The sequence below is a fragment of the Coturnix japonica genome, chromosome 5 (genome assembly GCF_001577835.2).
Source record: "Coturnix japonica isolate 7356 chromosome 5, Coturnix japonica 2.1, whole genome shotgun sequence".
Classification (NCBI taxonomy): Eukaryota; Metazoa; Chordata; class Aves; order Galliformes; family Phasianidae; genus Coturnix; species Coturnix japonica.
In genome coordinates this window covers 48,780,838-48,807,927 of record NC_029520.1, presented here as the reverse complement: position 1 = coordinate 48,807,927, position 27,090 = coordinate 48,780,838, and the positions used below count along the sequence as shown (strand labels likewise).

Here is a 27,090-nt window from a genome sequence, read left to right as displayed (position 1 = left end):
AACTTAGCCAGCTCTTCATAACATGCTCACAGAAAGCTTTCTCTAGAAGTAGTTTTTATCATCTTTTGCAAATGGGACATTCATTGAGAATGACATTGATATGCAGATACTGTATGAGATGCTCTTGAAGGGTCTGTGCAATAACACAGGAAAACACGTTTGCATGGCATGGTTTAGTAGGGCACTAACAGTGTAAGGGTTTGATCCCCTTAGGGCCTCTATCTTGGTAATGGGGGCAAACTCATCCAAAGGCTTTCAATGAACTGGAAGTGATGTGTATACTGTCTACCCTGAGGCACCTTTTGTAAAACCAGTCCCCATTTGGGGTCCCTCAGTTCACTGTCAGAATTTCAGGTGGGATAAACACAGGCCTTAGGGAGCAGAACAGAAAAAAGACTATTTAGATGTTAACCACTTTGGTGAAAGCTCTGCTTTCCACATCTGAGCTGTGTGACCAGGTGAGCAAGAAACAACATTATGGCACATGTGGCTACATGGAAATCATTGGCTGTGAGGGAGCAGTCATCATGTTGGCCTCCAAAGTCACTACCTTCCATGGCATGGCTCTCTTTATCCATTTACTAGGCTTGCACTAAGCACACTCATACAGCTTTTGAAGCCCAGCACAATTTGTGCTCTGAGGTGAGCAAATGCTTTATTTTTTATGCAGCAAACTTAACCACTGAAGGATTTCCAGCATTAAAGAACTTCCTCAATCCGTCTTCATTACTCTGCCTAACCAGAGGTGTAAGATGATCATTTTAGCTTCATGCTCTTCCAAATGACATCACTGTGGGCAAATTATAAAACAAAATGTGTAAGAAGTTGCCTATCAAAGCATGCAGTGATGTGGGGAAGGAGCTGATCTGCACCAAATCTCCGCCTCTGCCCCTGATGGCTCATACAAGTTGTTTATGGCTGGATCCTAAATTACTGGGAGTAGCAGCCCTGGAGAATAAATCTTCAGCCCAGCTTGGTGCTGGTACCAAGCAAATGAGATGTGCATATATATTACCTTGTTTTCCTGGCTTACAGGGCTTGCTTAGGCAAAGCTAATGCACACAGGTAAAGCAATCTGCAAGGCAGCATGGGCTCTGCAAGTACATCTGCTTTCACCTCATCTCCATGCAGCTCCGCTTCCAGCACAGCTCCGAGCTGGGAAGCACATCCTTTCACTGTCCCAAACGCTCAATTGGAAATGCTGCAACACTGATACTGCCAGCTCCCTGTGTAGCAAAAGCCAGCCTTAATGATGAGAAATGGCAAGCAGCAGGAGGGGGCTCTACCACCAAGATTTCAAGCAATGAAAATTACAGCTTCTCTCTCTATGCTTGCCATGAAGGCTGTAAGATGTCCTCTCTTTGTGCTGAGCATGGGTTGCCTCACTGCAGCTGAAGATCATAGAATCATGGTATCACTAAGGTTGGAAAAGACCACTAAGTTCATCCAGACCAACAGCAAACCCACCTCCAACATGCCCACTGACCATGGTCCTCAGTGTCACATCTCCACAATCCTTGGACACCTCCAGGGGCAGTGATTCCAACACCTACCTGGGCAGCCATGCCTCTGCATAACCACTGTTCCAGAGACTGAGCTCAGAAAGTCAAGAGAAAGCTGAAAGGTCAGTGATGGATAGTTTTCATTATAAACAGAAAGCATTTTCTCCCCAGAATACTGTCCCTATGGATGGTAGAGAATGTGGATGGGTAGATTTAGATGCCTTATCCTCAGATTGGATCCATTCCACTCTATCTGACATACTTCACTCACACATTGGTACCATCACAGAGCCCATAGAATGTGGGTCAAAGCCATGGAAGGGAACAGAAAAAAACTCATTTCCACATGCTTTATTTTCTGGGCCAAAGCATAGAAGCAGCCACAGTTCATGAACATGTCACCAACGTTGTGTGCAAGGGAAGTGGCACCTTGGCACAAGGGAAACACTTCTGCCTGTACCCATCCTCCTAATCTTCATTTTTCATTTGGAGTGAAACGAACGTAGGATTTTATTATTATTATTTTGAAGCAAAGTTATGCCTTTACACCAATCCAAATGGAACGCTTCATGAAAGGAAAGGCTACAAACAAATACTTACTATCCATTTAGAAAAAATATTCTCTCTTCCTTCTAATTTACCATGGGGGTGGGGAAGAATTAAATGCTTCAGAATGTTATGGATGAGATGACTGTGCCTGGCTCAGCTTGATTTATTTCCTGTTGCCTCCAGGCTAGTGAGGGGAAGGCTAACGCTGTACCTATTGTTCTGTATTCAAGCTCTATTCTAACAATAGATCTGCGTTCCTTCCCCACCCCCAATCCTCCTAAAAATAAGATTATACTTTGCTCATTAATTCCATCAAACTCTGTTCTGCTTTGGTCAGGAAAAGCAGCAGCTCTCACTTCTGTGGTGCCAGAGCTCATGAGATGCAACAACACACCAACACCAGGTCAATAAAATGCACTTTTTATTCTGTATCAATGAAAATATAGCCACATGTAAATAAAGACGTGTGGAAAAAAAAATCAAAGTTGATCCTCCCTGAAGAAGTACAGTTCATTGTGCTAAAACCCATAATCCTTTGGGTTAGAAACAGTTGTCTGCCAATGCTTTTAAAGTGACCCACATTTTTTTCCTTGTTGTTGAAATTTAGCAAACAGAAAAGTGCAACAAGAAACTTTGCTACGGATTAACCAATGTGCATTGACCCACACGTGGCAATGTCCAGGAATGACAGAACCATCACCTCCCACCAGCGTGTCCCCACGGTCCCTCGTCAGCAGGCAGGCGAGCGGTCAAGGAGCGTCCATTCTGTATGAGCTGATGTCTCAGTTGAAGGATGGTCCTTCCTTGATGTCATTCATGATCACTTTGTGAATCTCCGATATGGTAGCAGAGGTGCATTCCTTTTGTAGCTATTCAGTTTCAAATGCTTTTTTTTAATATATTATTATATATATATATATATTATTTCTCTCCAGGTTTTTATAAGCTTCCTGCTGTCAAAATACAGTTCTTAATTGCTTTTGTAGAAATAATCCTGAAGGGCAGAGGCATTTAAAATCCTCCCAAATCCTCAGTATATTAACAACAGCAAAAAAGATAGCTGGGCTGTTCAAAAATATCACCAGTAACACAAATGCCGTCTGCATTGGCAAGCGTACAAACAGCAGTAAGTAGTAACAAAAGAATCATCTGAGCAACAACCCATTCCCTCCATTTCTCCCTTGAAAAAAAAAAAAAGAGTTTTCACAAAATATTTCTCTCCCCTCAGTCCAGTGTCTGTGAATCACATACATTCAAAAGCTGCAGTTACTCTGTAGGCCCGTTTTTCCAAGAGGAGCTTTTAAAACCAGTTGTTTTGCCCAATTTCTCTATAAACAGGGTCACATGTGGGATTATCTGGGCGGTGCCTTTTCTGCTAACTGAACACCTTGAAATGTGAAAGCAAAACTAAGGACCTAAGGGTAAAAGGAGGTTTTAAAGCCCATTATGCTCCTCTGAATTAATCCTCCCTTGGGAAGAAAGTCCTGCTAATTTCAGTGGAACCACTCTCACAAACCAAGGATTAGTGTCACAGGATCAGCCCTGCTGGGTGCTCAGGGATGCTGAGTGAGGTGTCACAGCATGAGCACAGGGCTGGAAACCCACAGATCCCAGGGAAAGGGAAAACCCCACACCTTGGCCACACAGCGGTGTTACAGCAGGGAAGGAGATAGGAATGAAGGGTGGGGTGGGTGCTAAGCAGAGACTGCAGGTTTTGTAAGAGTGAGCTGGCGTGGTTGTAGGTTCAGCCTTTCCCCACACAGATCAATGGTGCAGCAGCTCCTGGCTCAGCTTAGAATCATAAAGCTTGGAAAAGACCATATTATCATCTCATCCAATGGTCAACCCATTGTCATCATACCCACTAAGCCATGCTCATGTTTTCAGTTGCCATTCAGGGGGAGGAGGAAGCCTAGGAACAAAATCTAGACAGTTCTGATAGTAGCGAGGTGCTTTGTGATGACTTAGGAAGTCTCCACCTGCCACCAATGGTGTGAGTAGCCTGAGCACGCTGTGCAGAGATGCTATCACCTGGCACCCCTGAGGAGCTGGGGCTGCACAGACAAAAGACCATTCCCAGCCCCCATCCTCCTTTCCTCCCAGTTCACATTCCCCAGATTTTAATTCCCCTAAGAGCCCAGAATGACTTCATTGTCTAAAGGTGAGTGGGAACTCACAAGCATTTCAGAAGGACGGAGGAGGGAGAGGTGGCACACCATGGAGCTGGGAATTCACCCTTCAAAGCCTGGTTTGGGGAAGGGGCTATACTTCATGAAGCATTATGCAAGCTGCTTTGCCACTGCACAATGCTCTGCTCCTACCTCTTACGTGAGTGGATATGAAGAAACCCAAAAGGGCTCAAAAATGGAGCACTTTAGGCCATGTCTGGGCCAGCAGCACCCAGTGCACACCCCCTGTCTCTGTCACTGTCCCTCTCCACAGCAGCGATAATAACTTTATTCTTAACTGTTCTTTTCCCCAGAGAGAGTTTGCACAGCTGATGTACATATTGTCTTGTATGAAGATATTCTAGACAGTCATGAATTTTGAGCAGTTAATTTGGATGGAGATTACTGACAATTCAGACACTGAGAATAAGTTATCTGGATTCAAATACATATTAATTATAGAGTGCCCTTTCCTCTGATTGGTCCTGATTTTATGGAGATTTACCTAGCTGTCCCAAGCTTCAAACACATCCTCTACATTTTGATGACATTTGGCATGCTTTCTGTAGGGACACATTTGCATTAGACAAGGGCTGGAAATTAAACTTCCAGTACCACCAGTTCTTGGCTTTCAGAAAGCTCAGTCCACACCAGAAATCCATCTTTGTGCCTCAGACCTGGGTGGGAGTTAGTGAAACTAGTGGGATAATAATTCCACTTAGTAAGAATTCTTACGCAGGATTCTCCAAGTCCAAAGGTATTTACCTTCCAAATGAAAAACAGTGTTTAGCAGATCTGCTGAGATCCCTTTACTGTACCACTGAGCCACTGGCTGGTGTTTAAGCAGGACATTAACAAATCAGCTCTAACTACAGCTCCTATTAGCATATTATTTCTTCTGAGCACAAATAGAAAAACAGATAATTATCTCATTAGATGTGCTAGGGCAGCATAACTTATTAAATCTGCCTGTTTCTACAAGCTAATAGGTAGCCTGATAACCTAGACAAGAGGAAAAAATGAAAGGAGGCTAGGAAGGAAAGAGACAGAGAGAAAAAAAAAAAGGAAGATGGGAGGAAGGGAAGGGAAGGGAAGGGAAGGGAAGGGAAGGAAGGGAAGGGAAGGGAAGGGAAGGGAAGGGAAGGGAAGGGAAGGGAAGGGAAGGGAAGGGAAGGGACATAAGTACTTTGCTTCAGATCACACAGCTTTCAAAGCACGTAGAATTGAGCACAATCTCCCCAGCTGCAGTTGCTCATAAAAGCTCCAACAAGTTGTGGGCTTCTGTCATGCTTAACAATATCAAATAGGTATGTAAAGTTTATGAAGCACATCACGGCCAAATGCACGTACATTGTGTTGCCACGTGCCTCTCAACAATACTATTGCACAAAAATGTGCAGGCAGACCTCAGTGTTTAGAAAGCCACAAGCATTATTTTTACTGCTGGGACACTGTCCTTAAAAATCTGGTAACCTTTCCACCTCCCCTGCACTCTCATAAGCTGCATGTTTTATGTTTGCTCCCACTTCCCTTATAGGACCACAGATCTGCTGACAAGCAAACGATCAACAACCAGCAAGAAGCAAAAAAGGAAGCACACCTATCCAAAGAGAAAAATGAGGAACAGTCCAGAGTGAGCTCTAGGAACAGCATTGAGACTGTCAAACTAGCAACGACGGAAACAGAAAGAGGTTAAATTTGTCTGTGCTGATGTAACAGTGCAAACTGTTGTGCTGGGGGAGATGTGTTTTGTGTGTGAATTTGGTGAGAAAGCTGATCAGCCAATTCTGCACTGCACAGGCCTGAGTTCTCCTTGTCTGAGTAGAGGGATTTTATTGGGACAGTTGAAAAGTGTATTTACAGAGTTGCTTTGCACTTTAGCACTAATGAGCTTTTTCATTGGTATTAATAAATTCTGCCACTCACATATTTAGCATTCCTCTGGCATTCATTGCCAGATAAATCCCTTATTGTCTTTCTGGTAGCTTGCCCAATTCCCACAAGGCAGATTTAAAAAACCCAAATCCTGCCTTATTGCGAGCTGCTGCCTCTCCCACTCAATAAATTGAATTTACCACTTGATAGAATTACGCAGTTGGTGGCACTCAGCCCTTCCCTTAAGTAAAAAATGCAGCTGGGAACTTGGAGAGCACCAAGAGGTGGTAGCAAGAGCTGGAAGGTGCCATCACATCCTTGCACCTGTGGTCCTTTCCTATTAGTCACATCATGGGAGCACCACGATGAATGAAAATACACTTTTGCTCTTTATTTCAGAAGAAAGATTTTATGTATGGGTGATCCCAGAGGCATGAGCTCACAAAGTTCAATGGTGGTTTTAGCATTCAAAAGGCAGGTTTAAGGTACATGTTTAAGTGACATTTCAGCTCTGTAACTCTTAAGTACCACCTGACTGAACTTCTCAATAATACCAGAACTCCTAATTATACCTAAAAAGAAAGGAGAAAAAAAGAAGCTGTGGCCAAACGGCTTTTGATGATACAAGTGGAGGCAGCAGTAATTAATCCTGCAGGGACACCAGAGGGATAATTAGAAGCAGAACACAAATTTTGTTTTGCTTTAGAAGAAAACTCCTTTTTCCATGAGAGGTTGGGCAAGACACTCAATTTACAATCTGAACTGTGACCTCAGACTAATGGTCCTGAAAGCAGCCTCAACTGCTCCATCATCCTGAAAGTGAAGTGTATGGCATTGCTGCTCTTTGCTGGCTTGAAACAAGCCATGCATGTCTTCTCCTGACCTACCAACACAAAACAGGCTTTTTGTTCTAGGAAAACCAAATAACAACAGAGAAAACAGGTGAATCAAATAGGAAACTCTTCTGAAATAAGTCCAAGACAGGAAAGCACCTGAGCATCCCTGCATAACTCACAAGGAAATGATGAGTAGAGCTGTAGGGTAGTCTGGAGGAAATAAAGAGGACCTTTAGTAGCACTGGATGGCATCAATTCAAAGTGCTGCCAGTGCTGAACTTCAACTAAGCTGTAACTGCAGGAGGAGAACAGAGAAAAGAGTCACACGTGGCAGATATTGGACTGAACATGAAGCTGGTGTCTCATTTGAGTTCCCTTTCTCATTAGAAAACCTCATTAGAAAACACAAACATTCCAGTCCTTGCCATCCCTACGGGATACTATAATGTTCAAGACCACAAAGAAGTGCCCAATATAAAACAAAAATTAAGGTGTGTTTAATAAAATAAGAATGAGAATGGAAGGTTTGCCTTGGCATGCTTGATTTACTTGGAAATTCACTGCTAAGCCGTGGTTTGGAAAGGATTTTTTGAGTAAATCTGCAAGACAGCAGGGGCACACAGAAAGTCAGAGTGTTTAGAAAAGCAGTTTTCCAGTTAAACCTAAAAGGGTCATGAGTAAACTTGGGATGAGCCTGTAATATCACACCATGAGAACAGAGGATGAGCCTGGGAATGGGGCTGGAGCAGCCTCTAGGGATGTGCATGGGCCCCATAGATGTAGTCAGACTCTATGGACAGTCCCATCCTGCTTAAGTAATGGTGTCAACATGCTGACAATGAGAACAAAAGGCTGAATTCAGAAGAGTAAGAATAGCCCACGGATCTCTGCCAGTGCAACACTGAAAATCAGCTCAAATGCAATTGATTTTTTTTTATGGCATTTCTAGACATCACAATCACTTTTCAATGGGCTGGGGAAGAGGCTGGAAGAGGCTGGATGTTGCAGAAGTATCTGTCTTAGTCCACTGCTTCCAGAAACTGCATGGTCACCAAGACATCCTTCTCAGCATTTGGCACTGACTGTGGATGTTAGCTGATACCAAGCGAATGGTTTAATTCATTTAAATGGTGTAGTGTCAGATCACGCCAAATTTCTCTGGTGTCTTCTTGATAAGAATCAGCTCTTAGAAACACATTTTACCTTGAAACCTGACATCAGATTCCTCAATAAGTTTATATCAAAAACTGGAAGATAATGAGATGTAACTGAGAACTCTCATATTTCACTTCCCATTTGTGCTACTAAAACCTCCAGAAACGCCAGTGATACAAAAACACATCTCAGGCAGGACTGCTGGGAAATCCTTTGGTCCTGTTCAAAGTAGGGTCAGCTTCAAAGTCAGAGCCCATATGCTGTGATGATGCACAGTCCATAGAACTTTAGGAAACACGACCCTGCCAGCTTCCAGATAAATAAATTACAAAGCACCAACAACTACTATATAGGGACTAATAAAAAATAACTTCAGCAACGTGTGGCCATTTGTGGACCCTCATTCTTTATATCCTTTCCTTTCCTCTCCCCTCTCTCTCCCACGTTGCACAATATGGAGCCAGGGCTCTGCTCACTTTGGGCAATCACCTGATGGTCAGTCACTCTCTACTTTGGAAGCTCTCCAGCACATATTTTCCCTCTGTTGAACACTTCCAAGATTCATCCTCTTTCCACAGCACAACACAGCCTAGCTATGAGACTCCTGGCATTCTTAATGCCCCATGGCAGGCAAAGATCCCCAAATGAGGATTCCTGGAGTATCATACAAAGATACTGGAGTAAAAAGTTAAAAACCCAATCACCACTGGCCAAGAACCAAGCACCTGAGTGTTTTTAGGGAGCTGTCTCAGCAGCTTAGGAGCCGAACACTTTGTTTCTGGGTGCATGCTGAGACATTTCAGTTTTCCCTGTATGAAAGTGCCTCTGTGATGGAAAGATGGTAAGTGGTTTCTTTTAGGGGCACCTTTTCATACAAGCAGGATCAGGCTGGGAGCTTGAGTTACAGGCTGCATTCTCTTAACCTGCCCTCCAGCAGTCTACAAATCAAGTGTCTAATCTGAACTCGTTACTCTACTGTAAGTGGTGGGAGACTAACACCTCTGGAGCATTATTTATTCCACTCATCTGAAACACCTGACTCCAATGGGCCTGATCTGTCTCTACTGCAAATGGGCAGGTATATACACCTATGATATGCCCATATATCCTTAGCAAACAGGCAGAAACATTTACTTTGCCATTGATGACTGTGAGTTGTGCTCTGGACCAGATAACTGACAGACATGTTATTGGGGTGGCTGACCCCAAGCTAATACAAAGTTCTTTTTATAGGGCTTTTAATTAAGGCCAATTGACATATTTATGGTGGACAGACAGATACAGAGTTGGTGCACATCAGCAGTCTCAGACTGTGGGCCAAGCAAGCTCGCATCTCTGAGCAGAAAACCATGAGGAAATAATACTGCCTCAGATGCTTGAATCCACCTGCCTTGCAACAGGAGGCAGATTAATGTAATAAATCCACATAATTTATTTACTATGGCCTGCACAAGCCCTTTTTGAATGGTTGTATCATCTGAGTGTTCAAAATCAAAATAAGTCTCCTCATCCCACAGCAAAGCACAAGGTCAATTTTCTGTATTATTAAATGCACCCTCAGGAATGATGATTTTATTTTGTTTGTCATTTGTAGGGTATCACGACGCTGATCTTTGCACAATATTCTTTATGTCAGTATGAACATTTCTTGCTTTTCTGCCAGAAAAAGCAAGACATTTCTTTCTTTTTATCTATTTTAGCTCCAGTCAGCAATTTGCTTTAAGAATGTATTCTCTTTTGAAATGCGCCTCAACACATTAAAACCAATAAGAAAAATCAGAGATCACATTAGTTGCTTGTATGGAAAAAAATAAGGGGAAATGACAAAACCTGTTCTCAGATGTTGAGGTCTGGTCTGATCCAACCTTCCTTCCCTGTGGACACCATAAGAAGGTGCTCTGGTGGCAGAGACATAGGTAAAGAGTAGGGCCATCTGAGTAAAGGACTGCATCAACTATTCTATTTCTCCCCTTAAATTCCCTAAATGGAACCAGTGCAGATGCACAAGTGCCAAGAGAAATGTTTAACTCCTACAGCTCAGGACTGGAGTCACAGAGCACAGGGTACCATGATGAGATGCTTTTCTCCAAAGGAACCCCACTTCTTAAACACTCCCTATCAAGCATGTTGGCAGCAAAACTATAAAGCACAACTGATGTATAGGCTTGAAGATATGTGTTAACACAAGCTTTTGCTTCAAAAAAGGAACTGAATAAAGCTTTTAGATCCAGCCTGCTAAACCCAACTGTAACAAGATCTGTAAAAACTCTCTTCTGCAGGAAACTGCTATTTGAATGTGCTTTCTTAAAAATTGAGTATTGCTTTGATGGCACTTCACTTAAGAAAAATATTCAACAAACAATCATCTGTCCAATTCTGACATCCATAAAGATCGGCCTGGGGTTTCCAAATGCTCCAAATCCAAGTAAGAAAGCGTCAAGTCACTGTAATGCATCCCACTTCCTCCTCCTCACTCCCAAGTTGCACATTAAACCTTTGGCTTTTGTGGATTTTTTCCTTCCAGTTCAGGATGCCTTTTTCCCAAAACAGCCTCCAAGCTCTTTTATGAACGCATCTGTTCTGTGACCCATGCAAACGATGGGTTCCTTCCAGAGCGACTGCTCGCTGCTTGCAAATAGCGCAACATTAATTCTGCAGCCTGCAGTTCTCTACAATTGTCCTGGAATCCAAAACACACTGTATGGTTCCATAAGTTCATCAGATTCAAACTTCAGCTCACACCTGTGTAACAGGATTGCTTTCCACACGGTGGTGAATGAAGACTCAGTTTGGATCTAGCAATGAGCCCAAACATCAGTGCCAGCAGCTTCAAATCCCTACAGCTGCGCTACTTCTGCAGAACAGGGAAAAGAAAAATTGGCAATGCTTAAGTTTGTCACTTCCAGAGCCAGCCCTGCTCTAACCCTTGCCCCCTGGCAAAGACAAAAACATAGAAAACAGGACATACAAATACAAAATCAGAAGAACTGAGGGATATTTCCCCTCTATATCTCCACTACAATAGTTATTTTTTTCAGCTATTAGCCAGAAGTGCTGTTCTATCTCATATAGGTAGTATTACACAAAAATGCTATTTGAAGTATTCTAGTTTGTATGCCTTGGAAAGTGTTTACATGTTTTATTTCTATTCATACCTTATCCAGAAAGATAAAATCCACTTGTGTGTGGCTAAAATGCTTGGAACACACGGAGCACACTGTACGTGCTATGAACACCGCTACCAGGCGTGGCAGGAACATCTGTACACGTATGCAGCTCTTACAGGAAAGGAAAGCATGCAGCTGAGAGCTCCCTGCATGCAGCACGTGGCTGCTGGCATAGGTGGAAGGGACACGTGTGGTCCCTTACTGCACGGCTGTAGGTGGTTGCTTTGAGTCAAGGCTGAATGCAACACGGACTCATGCTTCTTGAACAGGAGAGGGACGCTCCAGCCGGCAGTGTGCTGGATCACACCATGCACTGCCATTAGCAGATGGGAAAGCTGAACAAGTGCCCCAGCAATAACTCCATGAAACAACATATTATGCTCCAAAATGCTTCCGAACTGTATAAAACGTATTTTCAGCACAGCAGTAATTGGAGTTGAAGCTCCAGCTGCACCCCCAGCACACAGAGACCATCTGCACAGAGAGTTTTGTTGTTTGCAAGACACCCATCACACTACGGACTGAGCAAGGCACCAGCCAGTTCCACTGAACAACAGACAACACTAGAATATCAGAGTTGAAGCAAAGTGACCCTGGAAATGCTGCATTTGTTTCAGGAACTTACTATTTTACATTATTTATAGTGTTTTAACCAGTATAGTTGCACTTGAACTGCAATAGACATTCCGGGCTCAAATAATTTTCAAGGTTAGATTAATCCTATTACATGATCTCTCATTGTAAGGTGGCACAAAGTTACATCTGACTTGCAAGATAAACTGATACAGAGATCCCTTTGCATGCCATGCAGTTCTAGCTAGAGTTAATATCAGTTACAGAGAAACAGAAAAAGTCCTTCACAAAGGCAGAGGAATGCCATTAAGGCTAAAGCTTTCTAACAGAGTCACCCCTACCACCCTGCTGGTTCTTTCAGGGCATACTCATGCATGCAAGGAACTCGACTCAACCACAACCCAGGCAGCCACATGGCTCTGCTGCTGACTGCATAGTTCAGGGCAGAGGGAGCTAAGCTGCTGTGAGGCTGAGCCACAAATCCAGCCAGGCAACAACAGCCGCATCTTCAAAACTTGGCACTTAAGTTGTACCTGCCAAGGTCCGTGCATGCTCCAGCAGCCTGCTGCAACCCTGTAACTCCTGAACGCTGCAACCCCACAGCTCTGTCAGAGTACCAGGGGAAGGTTTAGAGCAGGACTCTGAAAGTTCCGCTGTTCTGCGAGTGCAGATTGTCCCTGCTGACCAAAGTGTGGCTGCAGATCTGTACTTGTGTCAGAAGAGCAGCTGCAAAATACAGCTGCCCTGTTTGACAATCGCACCTGCAGCTGCAGAAAGCACGATGAGCAAGCAGGCTAACATCAGCCTTTAGGAAGAGTTGTCCCTTTCAGTGATTCTACTTTCTTTTTTTTCTATGATTTCATGAAGAAAGAGACCGAAAGAGAGGCAGAAATGGGCCAGAAAGGAATAACAAAGGAGAAAGATCACTGTTGTCCTTCCACGAGCTGATACAGCAGAAGCAATGGCTTCTTTGGCTTTTCTAAGATCCTTTTGTAGCTTATGGGTTTGGATTTCACAGCAGGAGATGTGATGCAGGTTCCTAATTGCCACTACTACAGATGTTGGTTGGTTGGCTGTTTTTTGTTTGCTTTGGATTTTTTTTGGTTTCTCAAGAAGTCATCTAGTTCAACTTAGTTTCCTAATGTGAAGTAACATTTCTGGTACGGATACCCACTGATTATAAAGATGCCTTTTATTTACCTGATTGATAGTGATGCCTTGTGGCTGATACATATGTTTTACTCCAGGCACTTCTGAAAACATGGGACTTTAATGTGAGAGGCCACTGAAGTGTGGTAGAGATGTCCTTCTCTGAAGGAGCTGCTGCCCTCTGCTCTGCCACCAGTAGCTCTGCCATGATGGCCTCTTCTGCTGACTGTAGTGTCTACCTGAATTCTCACACAGTGCAAAGAGGCAAAAATACCCACACCATGCCCAACATCAGACCCAGAGTCCAAGAGCTCAGCTCCCAGTAGCAGAAAAAACAGGGTCAAATGCAAAAGCATGCCCTGCAAAGCCATCACAAAGGGCAGTGCATCGGTCTAAGTGGCAGAGGAGGCTGAGCACAGATCAAGAATGGAAGATGCTGATGGGAGCCAGCCAAGAGGAAGGTCAGAGCACCTAAAACAGAACTACTGGCCTTAATATGCCTAACAACTGGTGGTGTGGATGCAGAGAGCTTGCACACAAATCTTCACATCCTATCCACTGAAAGCTTCATCAAGTCCAAGGCAAGAAGGACATCTTCCCACATCACACCCACCAGTCTCCTACCCCAACATCAACCGAGTGCCACAGGCTAAAGGGAATTTTACCATCACCAACTTCCCATCCTGGCTGTTGATTTTCTCTCTTTCTCAAAGGTAGCTTCAGATGGATAAACAACCTCAGAAGGGGGGATTCACTGCAGTCTTTTAACTTCCAGCTTCCCAAATCTGCTCCCTAGGCTCCCAAGCAGCTGAAGCATGACTGCTATCTCCCTTGCTCAGACCTCATTCAAAGTCATTTTGCCAGAGGCAATGAAGGGGACAGAGGGAGAGCAACCTCTGAAGAACAGGACATCCTAATGAAGATACTGACAGAAGCGGACACCATTGCCAAGTGCTGCAAAGAGAATCTACATAATGTTACTCTAACGATTCAGTAAAAACTGCATCAATAAAAGGAGGCTTTTCAGAAAGATGTTACCCCCAAACAGACAGGGTGTGCAGCTGAGAGAGCTTCTGTTTGTTGCATTTCATTACATACATCACCATTACTATGTCTTACTTACGATGTTAAAAGAGCAGGAGGATACTTGAAAGAGAAGGCTGTGCATGCACAACGTCCACACGAATAAATTCCAGTGATCTACTTCAGCACCCAACATGGTGCCCTTCCCTGTCAACTGAGCTGAGCCTACCCTTTAGGAGGAGTAGGGGGACTTATTACCAAATATACAGTATATTGTAATGGAATGATACCAGGAAATGGTACTACTTGAAGTCTGAACATGTCCTCCATGTCACATTAACCTACTGCCTAACTTGGCAGAAAAGACAGTGAGGAAGTAAAAGCTCAGTTCACCCAGCCTGAGATCAAAACTGTCATGGCAATATTGGCAGGTTAGACCCTGATTCTTTAAATAGTACATTGCCTTTGTTAAACAAAAGTCATTCTTTTATTACATAATAGAGATTATAAATAAATGTAAAGTGTGCATGCAGTCAACTGCATATTATACAAGCAATATCTATGTTAATAATTGTTTTCTTTGGCAGGCCAGAATCCAGCTGGACATGCAATATTTACATATCAAAATCCTTGGTGTGTTCAAGTCATATTGGATGCAAGTGAAAATATATATGTATATATATTTACCTTATACACACACCTATATATGTATAAAGGTATATATACACCTCTGCATATATACTGTATACATATATACACATAGGTATATGCTAAAAGTGGATTTCATCTTTTTCTGATTCAGGTGATGCAGGCCTCGAAACACTAAAAATATCCTGGCAAGGTATCTGGGGGGGCCGCTGGGGTGATAAATGGGATGTGGGGGAAGAGACCTGGGGTACGTTCTTTTCAGACAATATCTTTAAAATTTCTGCCACCTGCTTCTCAAGGGCAGCCATCCTGCTGCTTAGCAGCTGGATATCTTCTTTGAGTTCGTGCTTGACTTCCTGCAGCGTGGTTTGTAAGGCCTGCTCAGGAATAGGGTAGAAGGGATGCCTAGCATCAGCCTGAATGGGGCTGTGCTCCAGGGGGCTGCGAGTCTCACCGGCTTTATCCAAGCGAAGGTCACTTTTAGTTATTCCACTGTCACAAGAGTCTGTTTTCCTCAGTGGGTTTTTATTTACACCATTCTCTGAGTCGTTACACTTAGGGTCCTCAGAGAGCAACCCCATTGATTCAGCCTTTGTGACGTTGTTCCAGTCTTCCTTCTTCTCCTCGTGGGTCCCCATCGTGTTCTTCAGTCGAAGCCACCCTTTCCCATTTCCATTTTTCATCCGCATGGGGCTGTTCACTTTGAGACACTTTTGATCTCCATTCCCGTTGGGCTTGAGCTCCATTGCATCCCTGTTGTTCTGCTTCACTGCCTCAGTGGTTTTCACATAAGCCAGGGATGTCTGGATGGGGGTGATCTGAGACACAGTGACCACGCTGGTGCCTGTGATAGAGGCCCCATTCTGCACACTCCGACTTTCCACCTGAAGCTGGTTCCTTTCTGGGTCGATGTGGGTTGAGCCTTGATTCCTCATCTCCTTTTGCTGTTTGAACTTCTGAAAGAGTTTCCGCACGGGGTGGTCCACAGGAATGCTCAGTGTCACCTCATTCTTCTGGCGCATGCGCTCCTCTTCTTCCTTCTTGACATCACTGATCTTCCTGAAGATGATCTACAGGGGACAAGACCAAAACAGTCAGTACCCACAGGACACCAAACACAACAGTGCAGCACAAGTGGCAGATGGGGAAACAACATGATCCTAATTGGGGAAAGATATTTCTCCTTCCTTTCTATCTCAGTTTCTTATAGTCAATTACAATGGTGCTGATCAAGGGTGGTGACACACTGGAACAGGCTGTGCAAGGAGGTTGTGGATGCTCCATCCCTGCAGGCATTCAAGGCCAGGCTGGATGTGGCTCTGGGCAGCCTGGTCTGGTGGTTGGTGACCCTGCACACAGCAGGGGGGTTGTAAATGGATGATCATTGTGATCCCTTCCAACCCTGGCTGTTCTATGATTCTATGATCATAGTAATCTCAGATATATGCTAGTGCATATATATACATATGTGCACACACCATCTTTAAGGTACAGATAAAAAGTGAGTTCCACCTGTATTTTGATGCAGAAGATACAGTCCTGAAAAACTAAAAATATCCTGATGGCAGGAGGAAAGAAACTGAACAAAGGGAAGAAAAGAAGCAAACAAGAACCTGAATGCAGAGACCCGCACCTATCCATTACACTCACACTTATACCTGTTCTGTTCCTCTCTTTAGTGCAGATCAAAAGGAAACGATAATTCAGCATAGCCATAAGCATAACTCAATGAGTACACTCTTTCAGAGACTGGAACATCCAAACGTGTGCACTACTTCTGAGCTCTCCCTCTTGCTACTGATGTGGCAGCGGCCAGAGGGTGCAATTAGGCTCCCCATGTGCTGTGTCATGTGGCTTCACAAAGCAGCACAACACTTTATGTGTCTAATATGTGTGAGTGTCCCAGGAGCATCATAACGGAACTGTGTGATTCTAACACACAGCAATATCCACAGTCTCATGATGCTGTAGGAAGAGGAAGGCACTTAGTGATGCAGATGTTTCACCCTGAAGCATCGCTCCATAGAGAAAGGAATGTGAGCATGTGGAAGGACCCAAGGAATTGCTACCTCAACCCTTCAAGTTGACTCTATGCTTGTTACTCATAAGTGATGCCACATTTTCTGACTGCTGCTCTGCACCATGATGTGCCAGGCCACATGCCTTGGAAACATCAGCAGAGGGGAAACATCCTCTACCCCCTGCTCATTGGCCACAGTAGGTGGTACTTGCAGGCAGCCTGGGGACCCCACACCCCAGGCACCAGTTAATATGGGGTTGGGAGAGCATGGAGATACCATCTTCAACTTCCACCCTGCCACTTGTTTACAAGGACCAGAGCCAACAAACAAAGCACAAACAACAGCATCATTTTTTTCCTTTAGATTCCCCCTCCAAACGCTTGCATTTCACCGAAAACTTTTCTTCCCCTGAAACCTGCCTTTGTATTTTGTTTTTCCCATTCCTCGCTTTTCTCTGTTGAAAACTTCTCTAGCCAGAGGTTATCTCCTTGTACAGAATATAATTACCCGTGACTGCTGCTGCTGCCTTCCGCGGAAGAAAAGCCAAAACTTTGCTCATTTGACACAGTCTGTACCTTTCATTCCTGAAACGGGCTCTTCCAAAAGCCAGGAAGTTCCTGTCTTTTTTCTATGTCAGAGGCTCAAACCTGAAACACTGAGCCAGATCTCACTTGGATGAGCTTAGCCCAGCAGCACGGGGTCAGCAGTGCAGTGCCTCGGCACGGGGAAGCTCACTATGGTCATTATATGGGGACGGGTGGCAGTAATTCAGTCTTAGTTGGGACTACTCAATATTGTCAGGACAAGTGAAAGAAAATAAAGATATTCGGGCAAAGAACTGGATGGGGGGGAGGGAAGGAAACTAGGATGTGAATTCTAATAGTAACGGTTAATTTGCAGCAACAGAGTTAGCCATATTAGGAATGTTTTCACATGGTTGGATTTAATCCACTTTCGCAGTGGTTAAACCGAAGTCACATCCAGATTTGATGTGTTTACACAGCGACTTAATTCTGTTAATGTCTAAGAACTATTGCTAGCTCTTTTTATCTGTAAATAAGCACAGAAAAACACCTTCTGCTGACATCCCTCAGTGATTTGAGTGAGGCTTATTTTCAAACCTTAAATTGGATCAGCTATTTCAGTTGTCCCTGACCCTTTTCAGAAAGGTTACACTCAGGCCTGTTGAAACATATATCCCAGGAACAGGCACAAACCCCAAAGGAATTAATCAGAAGAAACTGAATTAACTGTGAGCAGAATACAACTCAAGAAGTAAAGAGCCATACTCAGATCTCCAGCAAGTGCTTAATTCAGTAAATGTGACAGGGATTCAGTGTAAGACTTCATTTCCTTTATGGATGGGACTGGGAAAGACCATCCCATGCAACACCAATCCTGTCTCGTGAGACTGACTTCCTATTTTTCTTTCTTTTAATTACTTTAGGAAGGAGAGGAATGGGGATTACATTAATTATCAAGCTGCCGAATGTTAAGCAGAAGTGAACTGATGATCAGCCCTGAGAACTGAGGTATTTGGGTTATCTACAAGGCAGGCATGGAGGAGACAACAATGACTTGGGTGCTCCATTTCTTCTTAACCCCCATCTCCCTGCACACCACACTGAGAAGTAACTCACCACGTTGATGACCCCAGCCCATCACTTCCAAAGCACTTCACAAGTCCTCTTGTTCCATTTCCTGTGGAATTAGTTGGTAAATCTATGATCTCTGCAGATGTTTTGAATTGTACCCATTTTCCTCTATCTTTTTGTACTGGTAATGTGAAAATCATCCCTCCACAACCTTGTACGATTTGCAAAGACCTCTCAGTAAGTGATTCCAAGGGCATGAATGAATTAAAGTACCCGAATTAATTAATCTTGAAGAACTGCAGTAAGTTCATGAAAGTGGCAAATATTGGACCACGGATCATTGTGTCCCGTTCCCAGAATGTCTCACTGCTGTTTTAATGGTGCACAAAACATGACATTTCACGGAAACCTATAACAAAAGGGCAGCCAGTTGTCATGGTGACAAATACAGTGGGTGTGCAAGGAGGAGGCAGAGGGGAAGCCATATGAGGCCACTAATGCAAAGATTTTCCCAGTGATTAATATAGTCCGGGTACCGGGACTGAGATGTCCTACAACTGTTCTCCATTTACAATGGAGGCAGAAGTCCTCTGCCCTAAGAGAACTGCCTGACTCAGCTCCAGGATCTGGAACATGCAGCAGCCATGACATTTCAGCCTCCCACATCTAAACAGGGCCATGCAAAGTAGAACAGGGAGCCTTCTCATTTGGCCACAGATTGATATGGTAATTCATGGATAGGATGGGGAGGGTGTAGCTCACCTCTGAAGTCTTTACTCCAGAGATAATTGTTCTGTCTTAGAGATGTCCCGACATCTGGTCACTCATAACCTGGTGCATTTATTTAAAACACTGTGTTTTTGCAGCTATTTACTACAAGAACACCATGGCAGAACCCCTCATTCAATGATGGGGCCCTGAAGACAGCTACTCACTGTTCCCCTCCCCAGAAGCACTGGAAGTCAGATCAGAGAAATGAATGAGGTTAAGGAATTGGAAGAAATAAACAGGGCTCTGGACCATGCCAGGGATCCATCTGACAGCACAGGCTCAGAGTCATGCTGGAAAATGTGGCATAGGGAACACAAGAATGTATGAGTGGGAACTTCCCAAATAGCTTCAGCAATGAAATCAGTAGAAATAATGACATTTTTATGGAAATGCACCCATCTTTTGACTACACTGAAAGACTCAAGGCTCACTTGCAGCTGTCTGATACCCACAGAACAGCCCTTTCACCAGTGTTCAGATCCCACTGGAGAGATTTGTTCCAATCCACATCCTACACGACTGCTTAATAATAGAAGAACTGTCTTCCATTGCCTCTTTTCCAAGCCTGTACCCTCCCATAAGGCAAGCATGCTCTGTAGGAGTGACATGCTGGGACTGTTCAGGAATGTGAATATAGACAGGTGATGCTATGGACTACCTGCTACCAAGCAGACTGCAGAACAGCTGAGATGTGCTAATTTAGATCTTTTCTTCTTTAACCAGCATCTGATTTTATTTTATTTTTTTTTAGGAATTTAATTATCCTTGAGATTTCCTACACCTCATGAGCTTAGCTGAAGCTGGCAAATGGATCTGAGAGCTCTTGACAATCTAACCAACAACAGACAAATACTGCAATCACATATACTTAATTTCTTCATTTGCTCTGGGAACAATGCTAAATAAAACCCAACAAATACAACTGAAAAGAGAAGGAATGCTTAATTCACATCTAGGCTGAACAACAGAAAGCAAACTTTTATGAAGACATTTGAAGAAAACACTTAATTTCCACATTGTTGAGTGGATTGTAGAACAGTAATTACTGTATTTCTCACGCTAATGGAGGAGACGATTTGTGTCAGACCTGGAATGTGAACACACAAATGTGAACACAGGATAACCCAATCCATACTGTGCTCAGATAACAACCGTGCCATTTTCCTTCCTAAGAACAAACTACAAACTGCACTCAATTTCCAGAGCACAGGCCCTTGGAGCAGGGTCCACCTACAAAGCCAATGCCTGCAATTGAAGTCATCCTCCTGGAGCTACAGACAGCTCCGAGGCTGTGAGTCATCTCACCTGCAGCTAGATGTTAAAACAGGTCAGACCATCTGCATCCTGAAACGTCTGTTTGTCTCCTGTGCCTAAAAACTGAGCTTTGTGCCAGTCCCTCCGATGCAGACATCCTCTGTATGACAGTAGGTAAGAGGTATCCCAGCCCTGCCTCTAGCAGTGCAGGTGTCAGGGTTAGGAGCAAGCTTTAAAGGAAGGCTTTTTCAAAGCCTTTGTGTGTGTATTATACCCTTCATCTGATGCTATTTTTACTCTCTCCAGCATGCTGGGGTTATGGCCATTTGCCAGTTAGGATGCATTTCCCAGCCCCCAGAGACCAGCCAGCCCTTCCATATAAGCAGTACTATTTTAAAAGCTGCAGTGAGGAGGATGAGAGATGACTGCACCAAGCCAGGCTGGTGGGTCCTAGTGAAATCTTATGGGAAAAAAACACATAAGACTTTTATATTCATGGAGGGCTCAGACAAACCACTGGGGAACGGGTAAGACAGCTGATGGCTGTGTCCCACATGCCAAAAGCTGCCCCTGTACATCAAGCCCTTTGAAAATACCATCCCAATCCCAGATGTATCAAGAGGACAGATCATACTCAAACCTCTCCCACTGCAGAGAGGGCTCAACCAATAAATACCTTCTAGTGACTGCTCTGATGTGCCCAGATGAGCATAGAAGGTTTCATGCCTCAGCTCTTGAGGACAAGCCCTGTCTAGGAGCTTTGCTAATGAAGGGCATACCTGGAGATGCTCTTTTTGGTATCATTAAAGCTAGCCCAATTTTTTTACATGCAACCTTTGGTAAACAGGCTTGCTCCAAAAGCAAAATGCTTTTTAAACTCATGCAGGCCAAAGAGAACATGATACGCTGATAATACATACAGGGTAACCGGTTTATCAGTGTAATTTTTTTTTCAGATATTACATTTTTTTTAATGTTAATTTTTATTTTTTTTTCCATTTAATTTATATTAATTAAAAATAAATTTAAAAAGTTTAACTGTTGAAAGAATGTACAGAAATGGATACACAGGAAATAACCTCAAGTTACACATCCTTTGGGAAGGATGTAAAATCTGTTGGGTGGACCCACTCTGCATGGACTGGTTTTCTCTTAATACTAAGGAGACTTTGGAGTAATGCCTCCTCCTGGGTCAGGACAAGGCAAGGAGGTTGGAGCAGGCAGGATAGGAATACCAAGCCAGCAACACCCACTAAAGCCAATAAGGGGCCAGCAAGGAGCACTGGCTCCAACTCATCTTCCAGTAACACCATTTTGGTAATGGTCAGCCCTGCATGGTGCTCTGCTTGCAGGAGCGTCTGCAACCAAGCAGCATGGTCAGAAACTCTCTTCAGAGCATGACATGATGAGGAAGCTGGGAGGAACAGAATGGCAGCAGAAGCCACTAGAAGAGAGAGAAGAGATCAAAGTCAGAGCACCACCTTCCAAATGCAAACTGCATTTTGGCTGCTTCACCCAATTTACTCCTGTAAATCTCCCTGTCCTCTAAGCTCACTTTATTAATCCACACTCTGAGGAAGCACGATAGATGGCCTGAAATGATGGCTTTATTGTTCTGCTCTGTACACTCCTCTGACAGATAGCTTTACTTTGATGTGAAATTCTGCCTCAAAAACAAATTGCTCTAACAATGGTTTTAATTGCTCTCCAGTAAATTCTCCTTAATCCTCCTGTACCAGGAACTGTTCTTTGTTAAACCACTACTCCATCTGCATGTGGGAAAGGAATCACTGTCCTTGGCTGGGCGCTGGGAATGACTGACTGCTGAGCAATTAGTTAATCTCTGGGATAGGAACGTTTCACTAAACAGTCTTTCATGCTGGATTTTGGATGAAAAGAAGATTTCTGTGGGTTACTCTGCTGGATGCTTGAAAGAAACGGTAAATAACAACCCTTCTGCTAATTTCAATTGATCCTGACTTCACAGATGTGGTTGCACACAAAAGCAAAACCTTGCTAGGAAGCACACTTTAGTTTTGCTATGGAGAAACTGTATTTATGCAGCTTCCTCCTAAGCGATTACAGAATTGACTTGTAACAGAGGTGAAGATTTCCAATACAAATAACAAAGTGATGTCTTTTCAGGGCAAAAGAAGTTATTTCTGTGAGGCGGAAAAAGCCCTTTCAAGGGAAATTTAATTACATTCTATAGCCAAGATAGGGGTAGATCCTTTCAGCATTGCTTAATATATCAATTTGCCCAAATTGTTCTTCTAAACAAGATATGCAAAGAAGAGACTCTTCAGAAGAACCCAACAACGGCTGAACTCCCTGAGCCCAAAACATGGGTGACCTTCTTACTGATTGCTCTGTGTTCTAGAAAATGGATAGTGTAGGTTAAACTTTAATCCAGTTCCATTTTGTGTTCACAATCAATTTGCAAGGCACACACCTACTCTTGCAGAGAGACAGCCACAAGATATCAGGCATGCTGACAGTCAGTCAGGCTGATCTGTATCTGTTAACAAGCATGCATATTCAGAGTGGTATGGAGGTCCATACTTGGTATGGACCTGAAGTCATCCTGTTTTACTTAAAAACAAGTCTGGATTGAAGAAGAGAGAGAAGCAGAAGGAGATCCAAGTCACATTTGTCACATCTCAAGCACACAATAACCTGACACAGACACCACCAGACTGGGATTTGTGAGAATGGATGATTCTGTTGATCCAGCCTTTGGCCAAATGGAAGGTCTCTTGCAAATCACACTGTCTCTGTATCAATCTCCATCCCATCTGGTATATGAGAAGATAATAATATTGCCATAATTCCTGTAGTTAATTGGAAATCCCTATATCATAGCTAACTATTTACAACCAAGAGACTAGGATTCATTGGCTGATAGCAGAGTGAGGCCAGAGTTTTGTCCTATTGCCAAAACAGAGACAGTTCATTAAGAAGAGAAGCCATAAAAAACACACATTGATGCTTTAGGATTTCAGCTCAGCATAAAAAGCTTAAGTTTCTGCTGTGCTAAGACCTCTTGGGCAGTGCACAATGGATGTATAATGCTACAGGAAGGCCCTTCTTGATGCTCTGACACACCCTTCAGACCCTGGCTCAGGGTAGCACTGACAACTGCATAGCAAGGGAAGATCAGTGCAGTCCCGCACACTGAGTGATGGGCAAAAATGGCACGATTAGACATTTAACTAAGTGTATTCTATGCTTTGAGGATAAGGAGGCAGATTTCCAAAACAAACACCACAGGCCTTTACTCCTTTAACACAATCACTTACATACACATCATAAACAGGAACATTCTTTGAGAACAGGTAAACCTCTCCTGGTCGAGTCACCCTGAACCCGAGCACCTCCTGTCCATACATTTAGCCTCCTTTTCTTTGCATGCCAGGGGAAAACAATGCATGGATTTTTGGCTGCAGCAAGCATAGCTGCTCCATCAGATGCCTGTTGGGCTGTGTTCCTGCCAGGAAAAGGATGCTCAACAAGGGCACTGTGCACCTTTGGATGCGAGCAGCTTTGCCATGGGTTATAAACAAGGCTTTGGAATTGAAACTAATCACTTTTTTTTTCTTTTTTTTTTTCCCCAGCTTTGCCCTCACTCTTTTCTGATTTCATTGCTGTAACCATACAGCAGATGTTATGTTGCAGAACAGTGAGACTGATCTGTTTCTCCAGATACAGCAAAATGCACATTCCACGTACACGCAGTTATTTTATATCGCCTTCTATGGAGGTATTCAAGACCTATCTGGACACCTACCTGTGTGACCTATTGTAAGGAATCTGGTTTAGCAGGGAGATTGGACTTGATCTCTTGAGGTCCCTTTCCAACCCCTGCAATCCCATGATACTAACCAAATAAGCAGCAAGGCTGTTTATGTATTTAATGTATGCTTCAACTAGGACCTAGTGCAGGCTGCTGTAGTACAGGGTTGGTTTGCTGTACAGAGGAATACAGATCTGTGCTGCCTCTGAAGACGCTTAACTGTGACTGTGATCCAAAGAAGCACAGTCCCATCTACGAGGAGCACATATGGGAGCAATTTTTGGACTCTACATTGATGTAGGTAGCTGGTAACACATATTGACAAGTGAAGTACTATAACCATGTTGCCACATCACCAGAAGGAACCTCAGGGCTCAGGAGCTGAAGGGAGCTTCCCACTGCCTCCTTGCTTGGCTGCGTGGCAATGGGCTCAACGGAAGGCAGTGCCTCTTCAACAGAACAGCTTCCAGCTAGATCAGACAGGTCTGGTCCTCACAAACTTACACTGGCCACTGGATCAATACCTGCTATTGGCACTGGCCTAATGTAATAACATCAGAACGCAGCACTGTCAATTGATTAGGGCTCTGCTGTGCTGCAAATGAGATAATTAGTACCGATGATTAAAAAAGAAACTCCTCAAAGAAAAAGCAGCTTTCACTTTGTCCAGTGCAGTATCTCCTAAGAGCGATACACTTCTGAGCATAAAGAGGGCAAGACAGTTCAAAGCCTCCATATGACAGCGGGGTGGTATGATCTTGGGGGAGACTGCAGAAACGCTGCTCTCCGGGATGGGGCAAAATGCCAAAAGACTTTTCAAGCTGCTCTTCAGCCTGATTTATCTCAGAACAGAAAATCAATCATCAATAATAATATGCAGTTCTAATCTGCTACTCTTCTTTCCCCATACGGAAGAAGGCTGGATTCATGACACTACGTCTTTGGCCAGATGTCAAAAATAGGGCATAGAGAGGTCATATCACTTGCCCAGGGTCACTGAGCTGCTTAGTGGATGGGTGAGAGATGAAACAAAGGTTTACAGCCCAGAGCCCCCACAATAGGAAAAGCCATGCTGCGATAAGATTAAATAAATAAATAAATGAACATAAGGACCGACATTAAAACTAAATAATTAATATAGCAACAGATTTTCTTTTCATTCTGTTCAGTCTGGGACACGCAGATCTGGATTTCAAACAGCTGAATGTTGGAAGGGCTTAACATTAATTGCAGTTAACTGCTAAAGCTTAATCCAGCCCAGGCCAGCCTTACTGCTGTTCAGATTTGCATTGGAAGTGGGTGAGGGGACAGCCACTGCTATCACTGTTCCTTCAGTGAACGTTTCCTGAAGGTTTTGCTTCAATTACATTGAAAAATGTCAATGTCTACATGTTTGGCTTCTGGCTAGCCCTACTTCTGACCGACCCAGCAGTCCTGCAGATTCCTAGCACAAAGCTGCACACAATACGGGCCCATTGGATTTGCAGAGATTGTGTTTTGTTTTCTGTGTTTCTTCCTTTTACTGGTTTCTGTCTGAAGATGAAATGGTCTCAATATATACCTAAAAAGGACTCTTTGATTATAATGTTATTAATCAGTAAAAGAATTACAACTATTTCTCTCCACTTTAAGTGGAAATTCAAATTAATTGCAATCATCCTCCCCCTCCAAGAAATATTACTTTAACGGACTAGATATAGCTTGAAATTTAATCTCAAGTCCTCAGTCCCCCCAAAAAGGGTTTTGCAACTGATAACTTTTGGATTGTTCCAGTCACATCAACTCATTTACAACAAACTACATCAACCCTTCCTATCAGCCTTGTTTCTGACACTGAAGACATTCTAACTGGCTTTCAGAAACTTTGGTTTTACAGGGAATGTACCACCAGCTACTCTATTTGTTCACTACACCATTTCCAACATTCTGTTAATTTACTGAAAAGCTTTTATAACAGGAGCTTCAATTAAAACAATGCATTCCCAGTGCCATGAAGTCCAGAACACCATCAGTTGTGTTAGGAAACGGTGAGCCAGAAATGAAGAAATGACTTTAAAGGGCAGAACATACAAACAACAGATCCAAATGAAAGGACAGTAGATGGTCTACACACCTTGAGAAGCAAAGCACTGGACCTTTTGGTAACTTTCTATGCTACAAAACCAAGAAGTCAAATGTTCTTCATTATCACGAGAAGACACTCCTCACCTGAACCAAGTCCAACAGTAGAGATTGATTTTGAGGGGACAGCCTATGGATCCATGGTAGTATTCTTAGGTGGAACAGATCTAGGCTGGTGGATGGTTAATCACTTGCTTGTTTCCTATTTGCCTCTAGAACTCAGTCAAGGATCTGATCTTTTAAAGACTCATAGGGTTGAAGATGGCTGAATCTGTCAGTCCACCAAGATCAGCTTTTGGGTAATAAGTGTTGCTGGTGCTCACTGCTTTTTACAGACCTTCTGGATGAAACCCAAGCTCAAACAACTGCAGGACACATCTCTCACCCACAGGACAACCTACAAATGAAGTCACAGGGATGCTAACAAGGAGAACGAGTTGGCCAATTCAGCAACTCACACCTCCGCTTCTCAGTTCAGAGACACCAGTATGAAACTGGCAGTGTGACCTGGCAACTCTTATAAAGTGAAATCAAGACTCAGCAAAGATGAGCACCTCCAGCACACCATTCCCTAACTGAAAGACAGGGTCAGCCCCCTGCAGAACAGACACAAAATAACTCGATTTTGTCAAACGATTGGGAAATCTCAATTTAACACACACACACTAAGTTATATAAACTTTCAATGTCTACCTCATTTAACTATGAAATGTGCTCTGAAATATCCCTGGGATTCTTCAAGTGAAACATCTCAATCAGCAAGAGCTAAAATTTTAGCAGCTGAGAGCAGCATGCTGGCAGTGTGTGAGTAAGGAGTGCTGGTTGTTGAAACACACTGTAATTGCCTTTAATAACAACCAATGCTTCAGTGGAAACGAATCTCTTGGGGA

General features: G+C 43.5%; 1 protein-coding gene across 1 annotated transcript in view; it reads right to left on the bottom strand.

Annotated features, from left to right (window-relative positions):
- Positions 1 to 2,455: 2,455 nt before the first annotated feature.
- KCNH5 (potassium voltage-gated channel subfamily H member 5) overlaps positions 2,456 to 27,090 on the bottom strand; it is a 153,911-nt gene continuing 129,276 nt past the window's right edge. Inside the window, exon 11 of the mRNA XM_015865668.2 lies at positions 2,456 to 15,715. Within this exon, the coding sequence (XP_015721154.1) occupies positions 14,768 to 15,715 (948 nt within the window). The 3' untranslated portion in view covers positions 2,456 to 14,767. The remainder of the gene's footprint in view (positions 15,716 to 27,090) is intronic.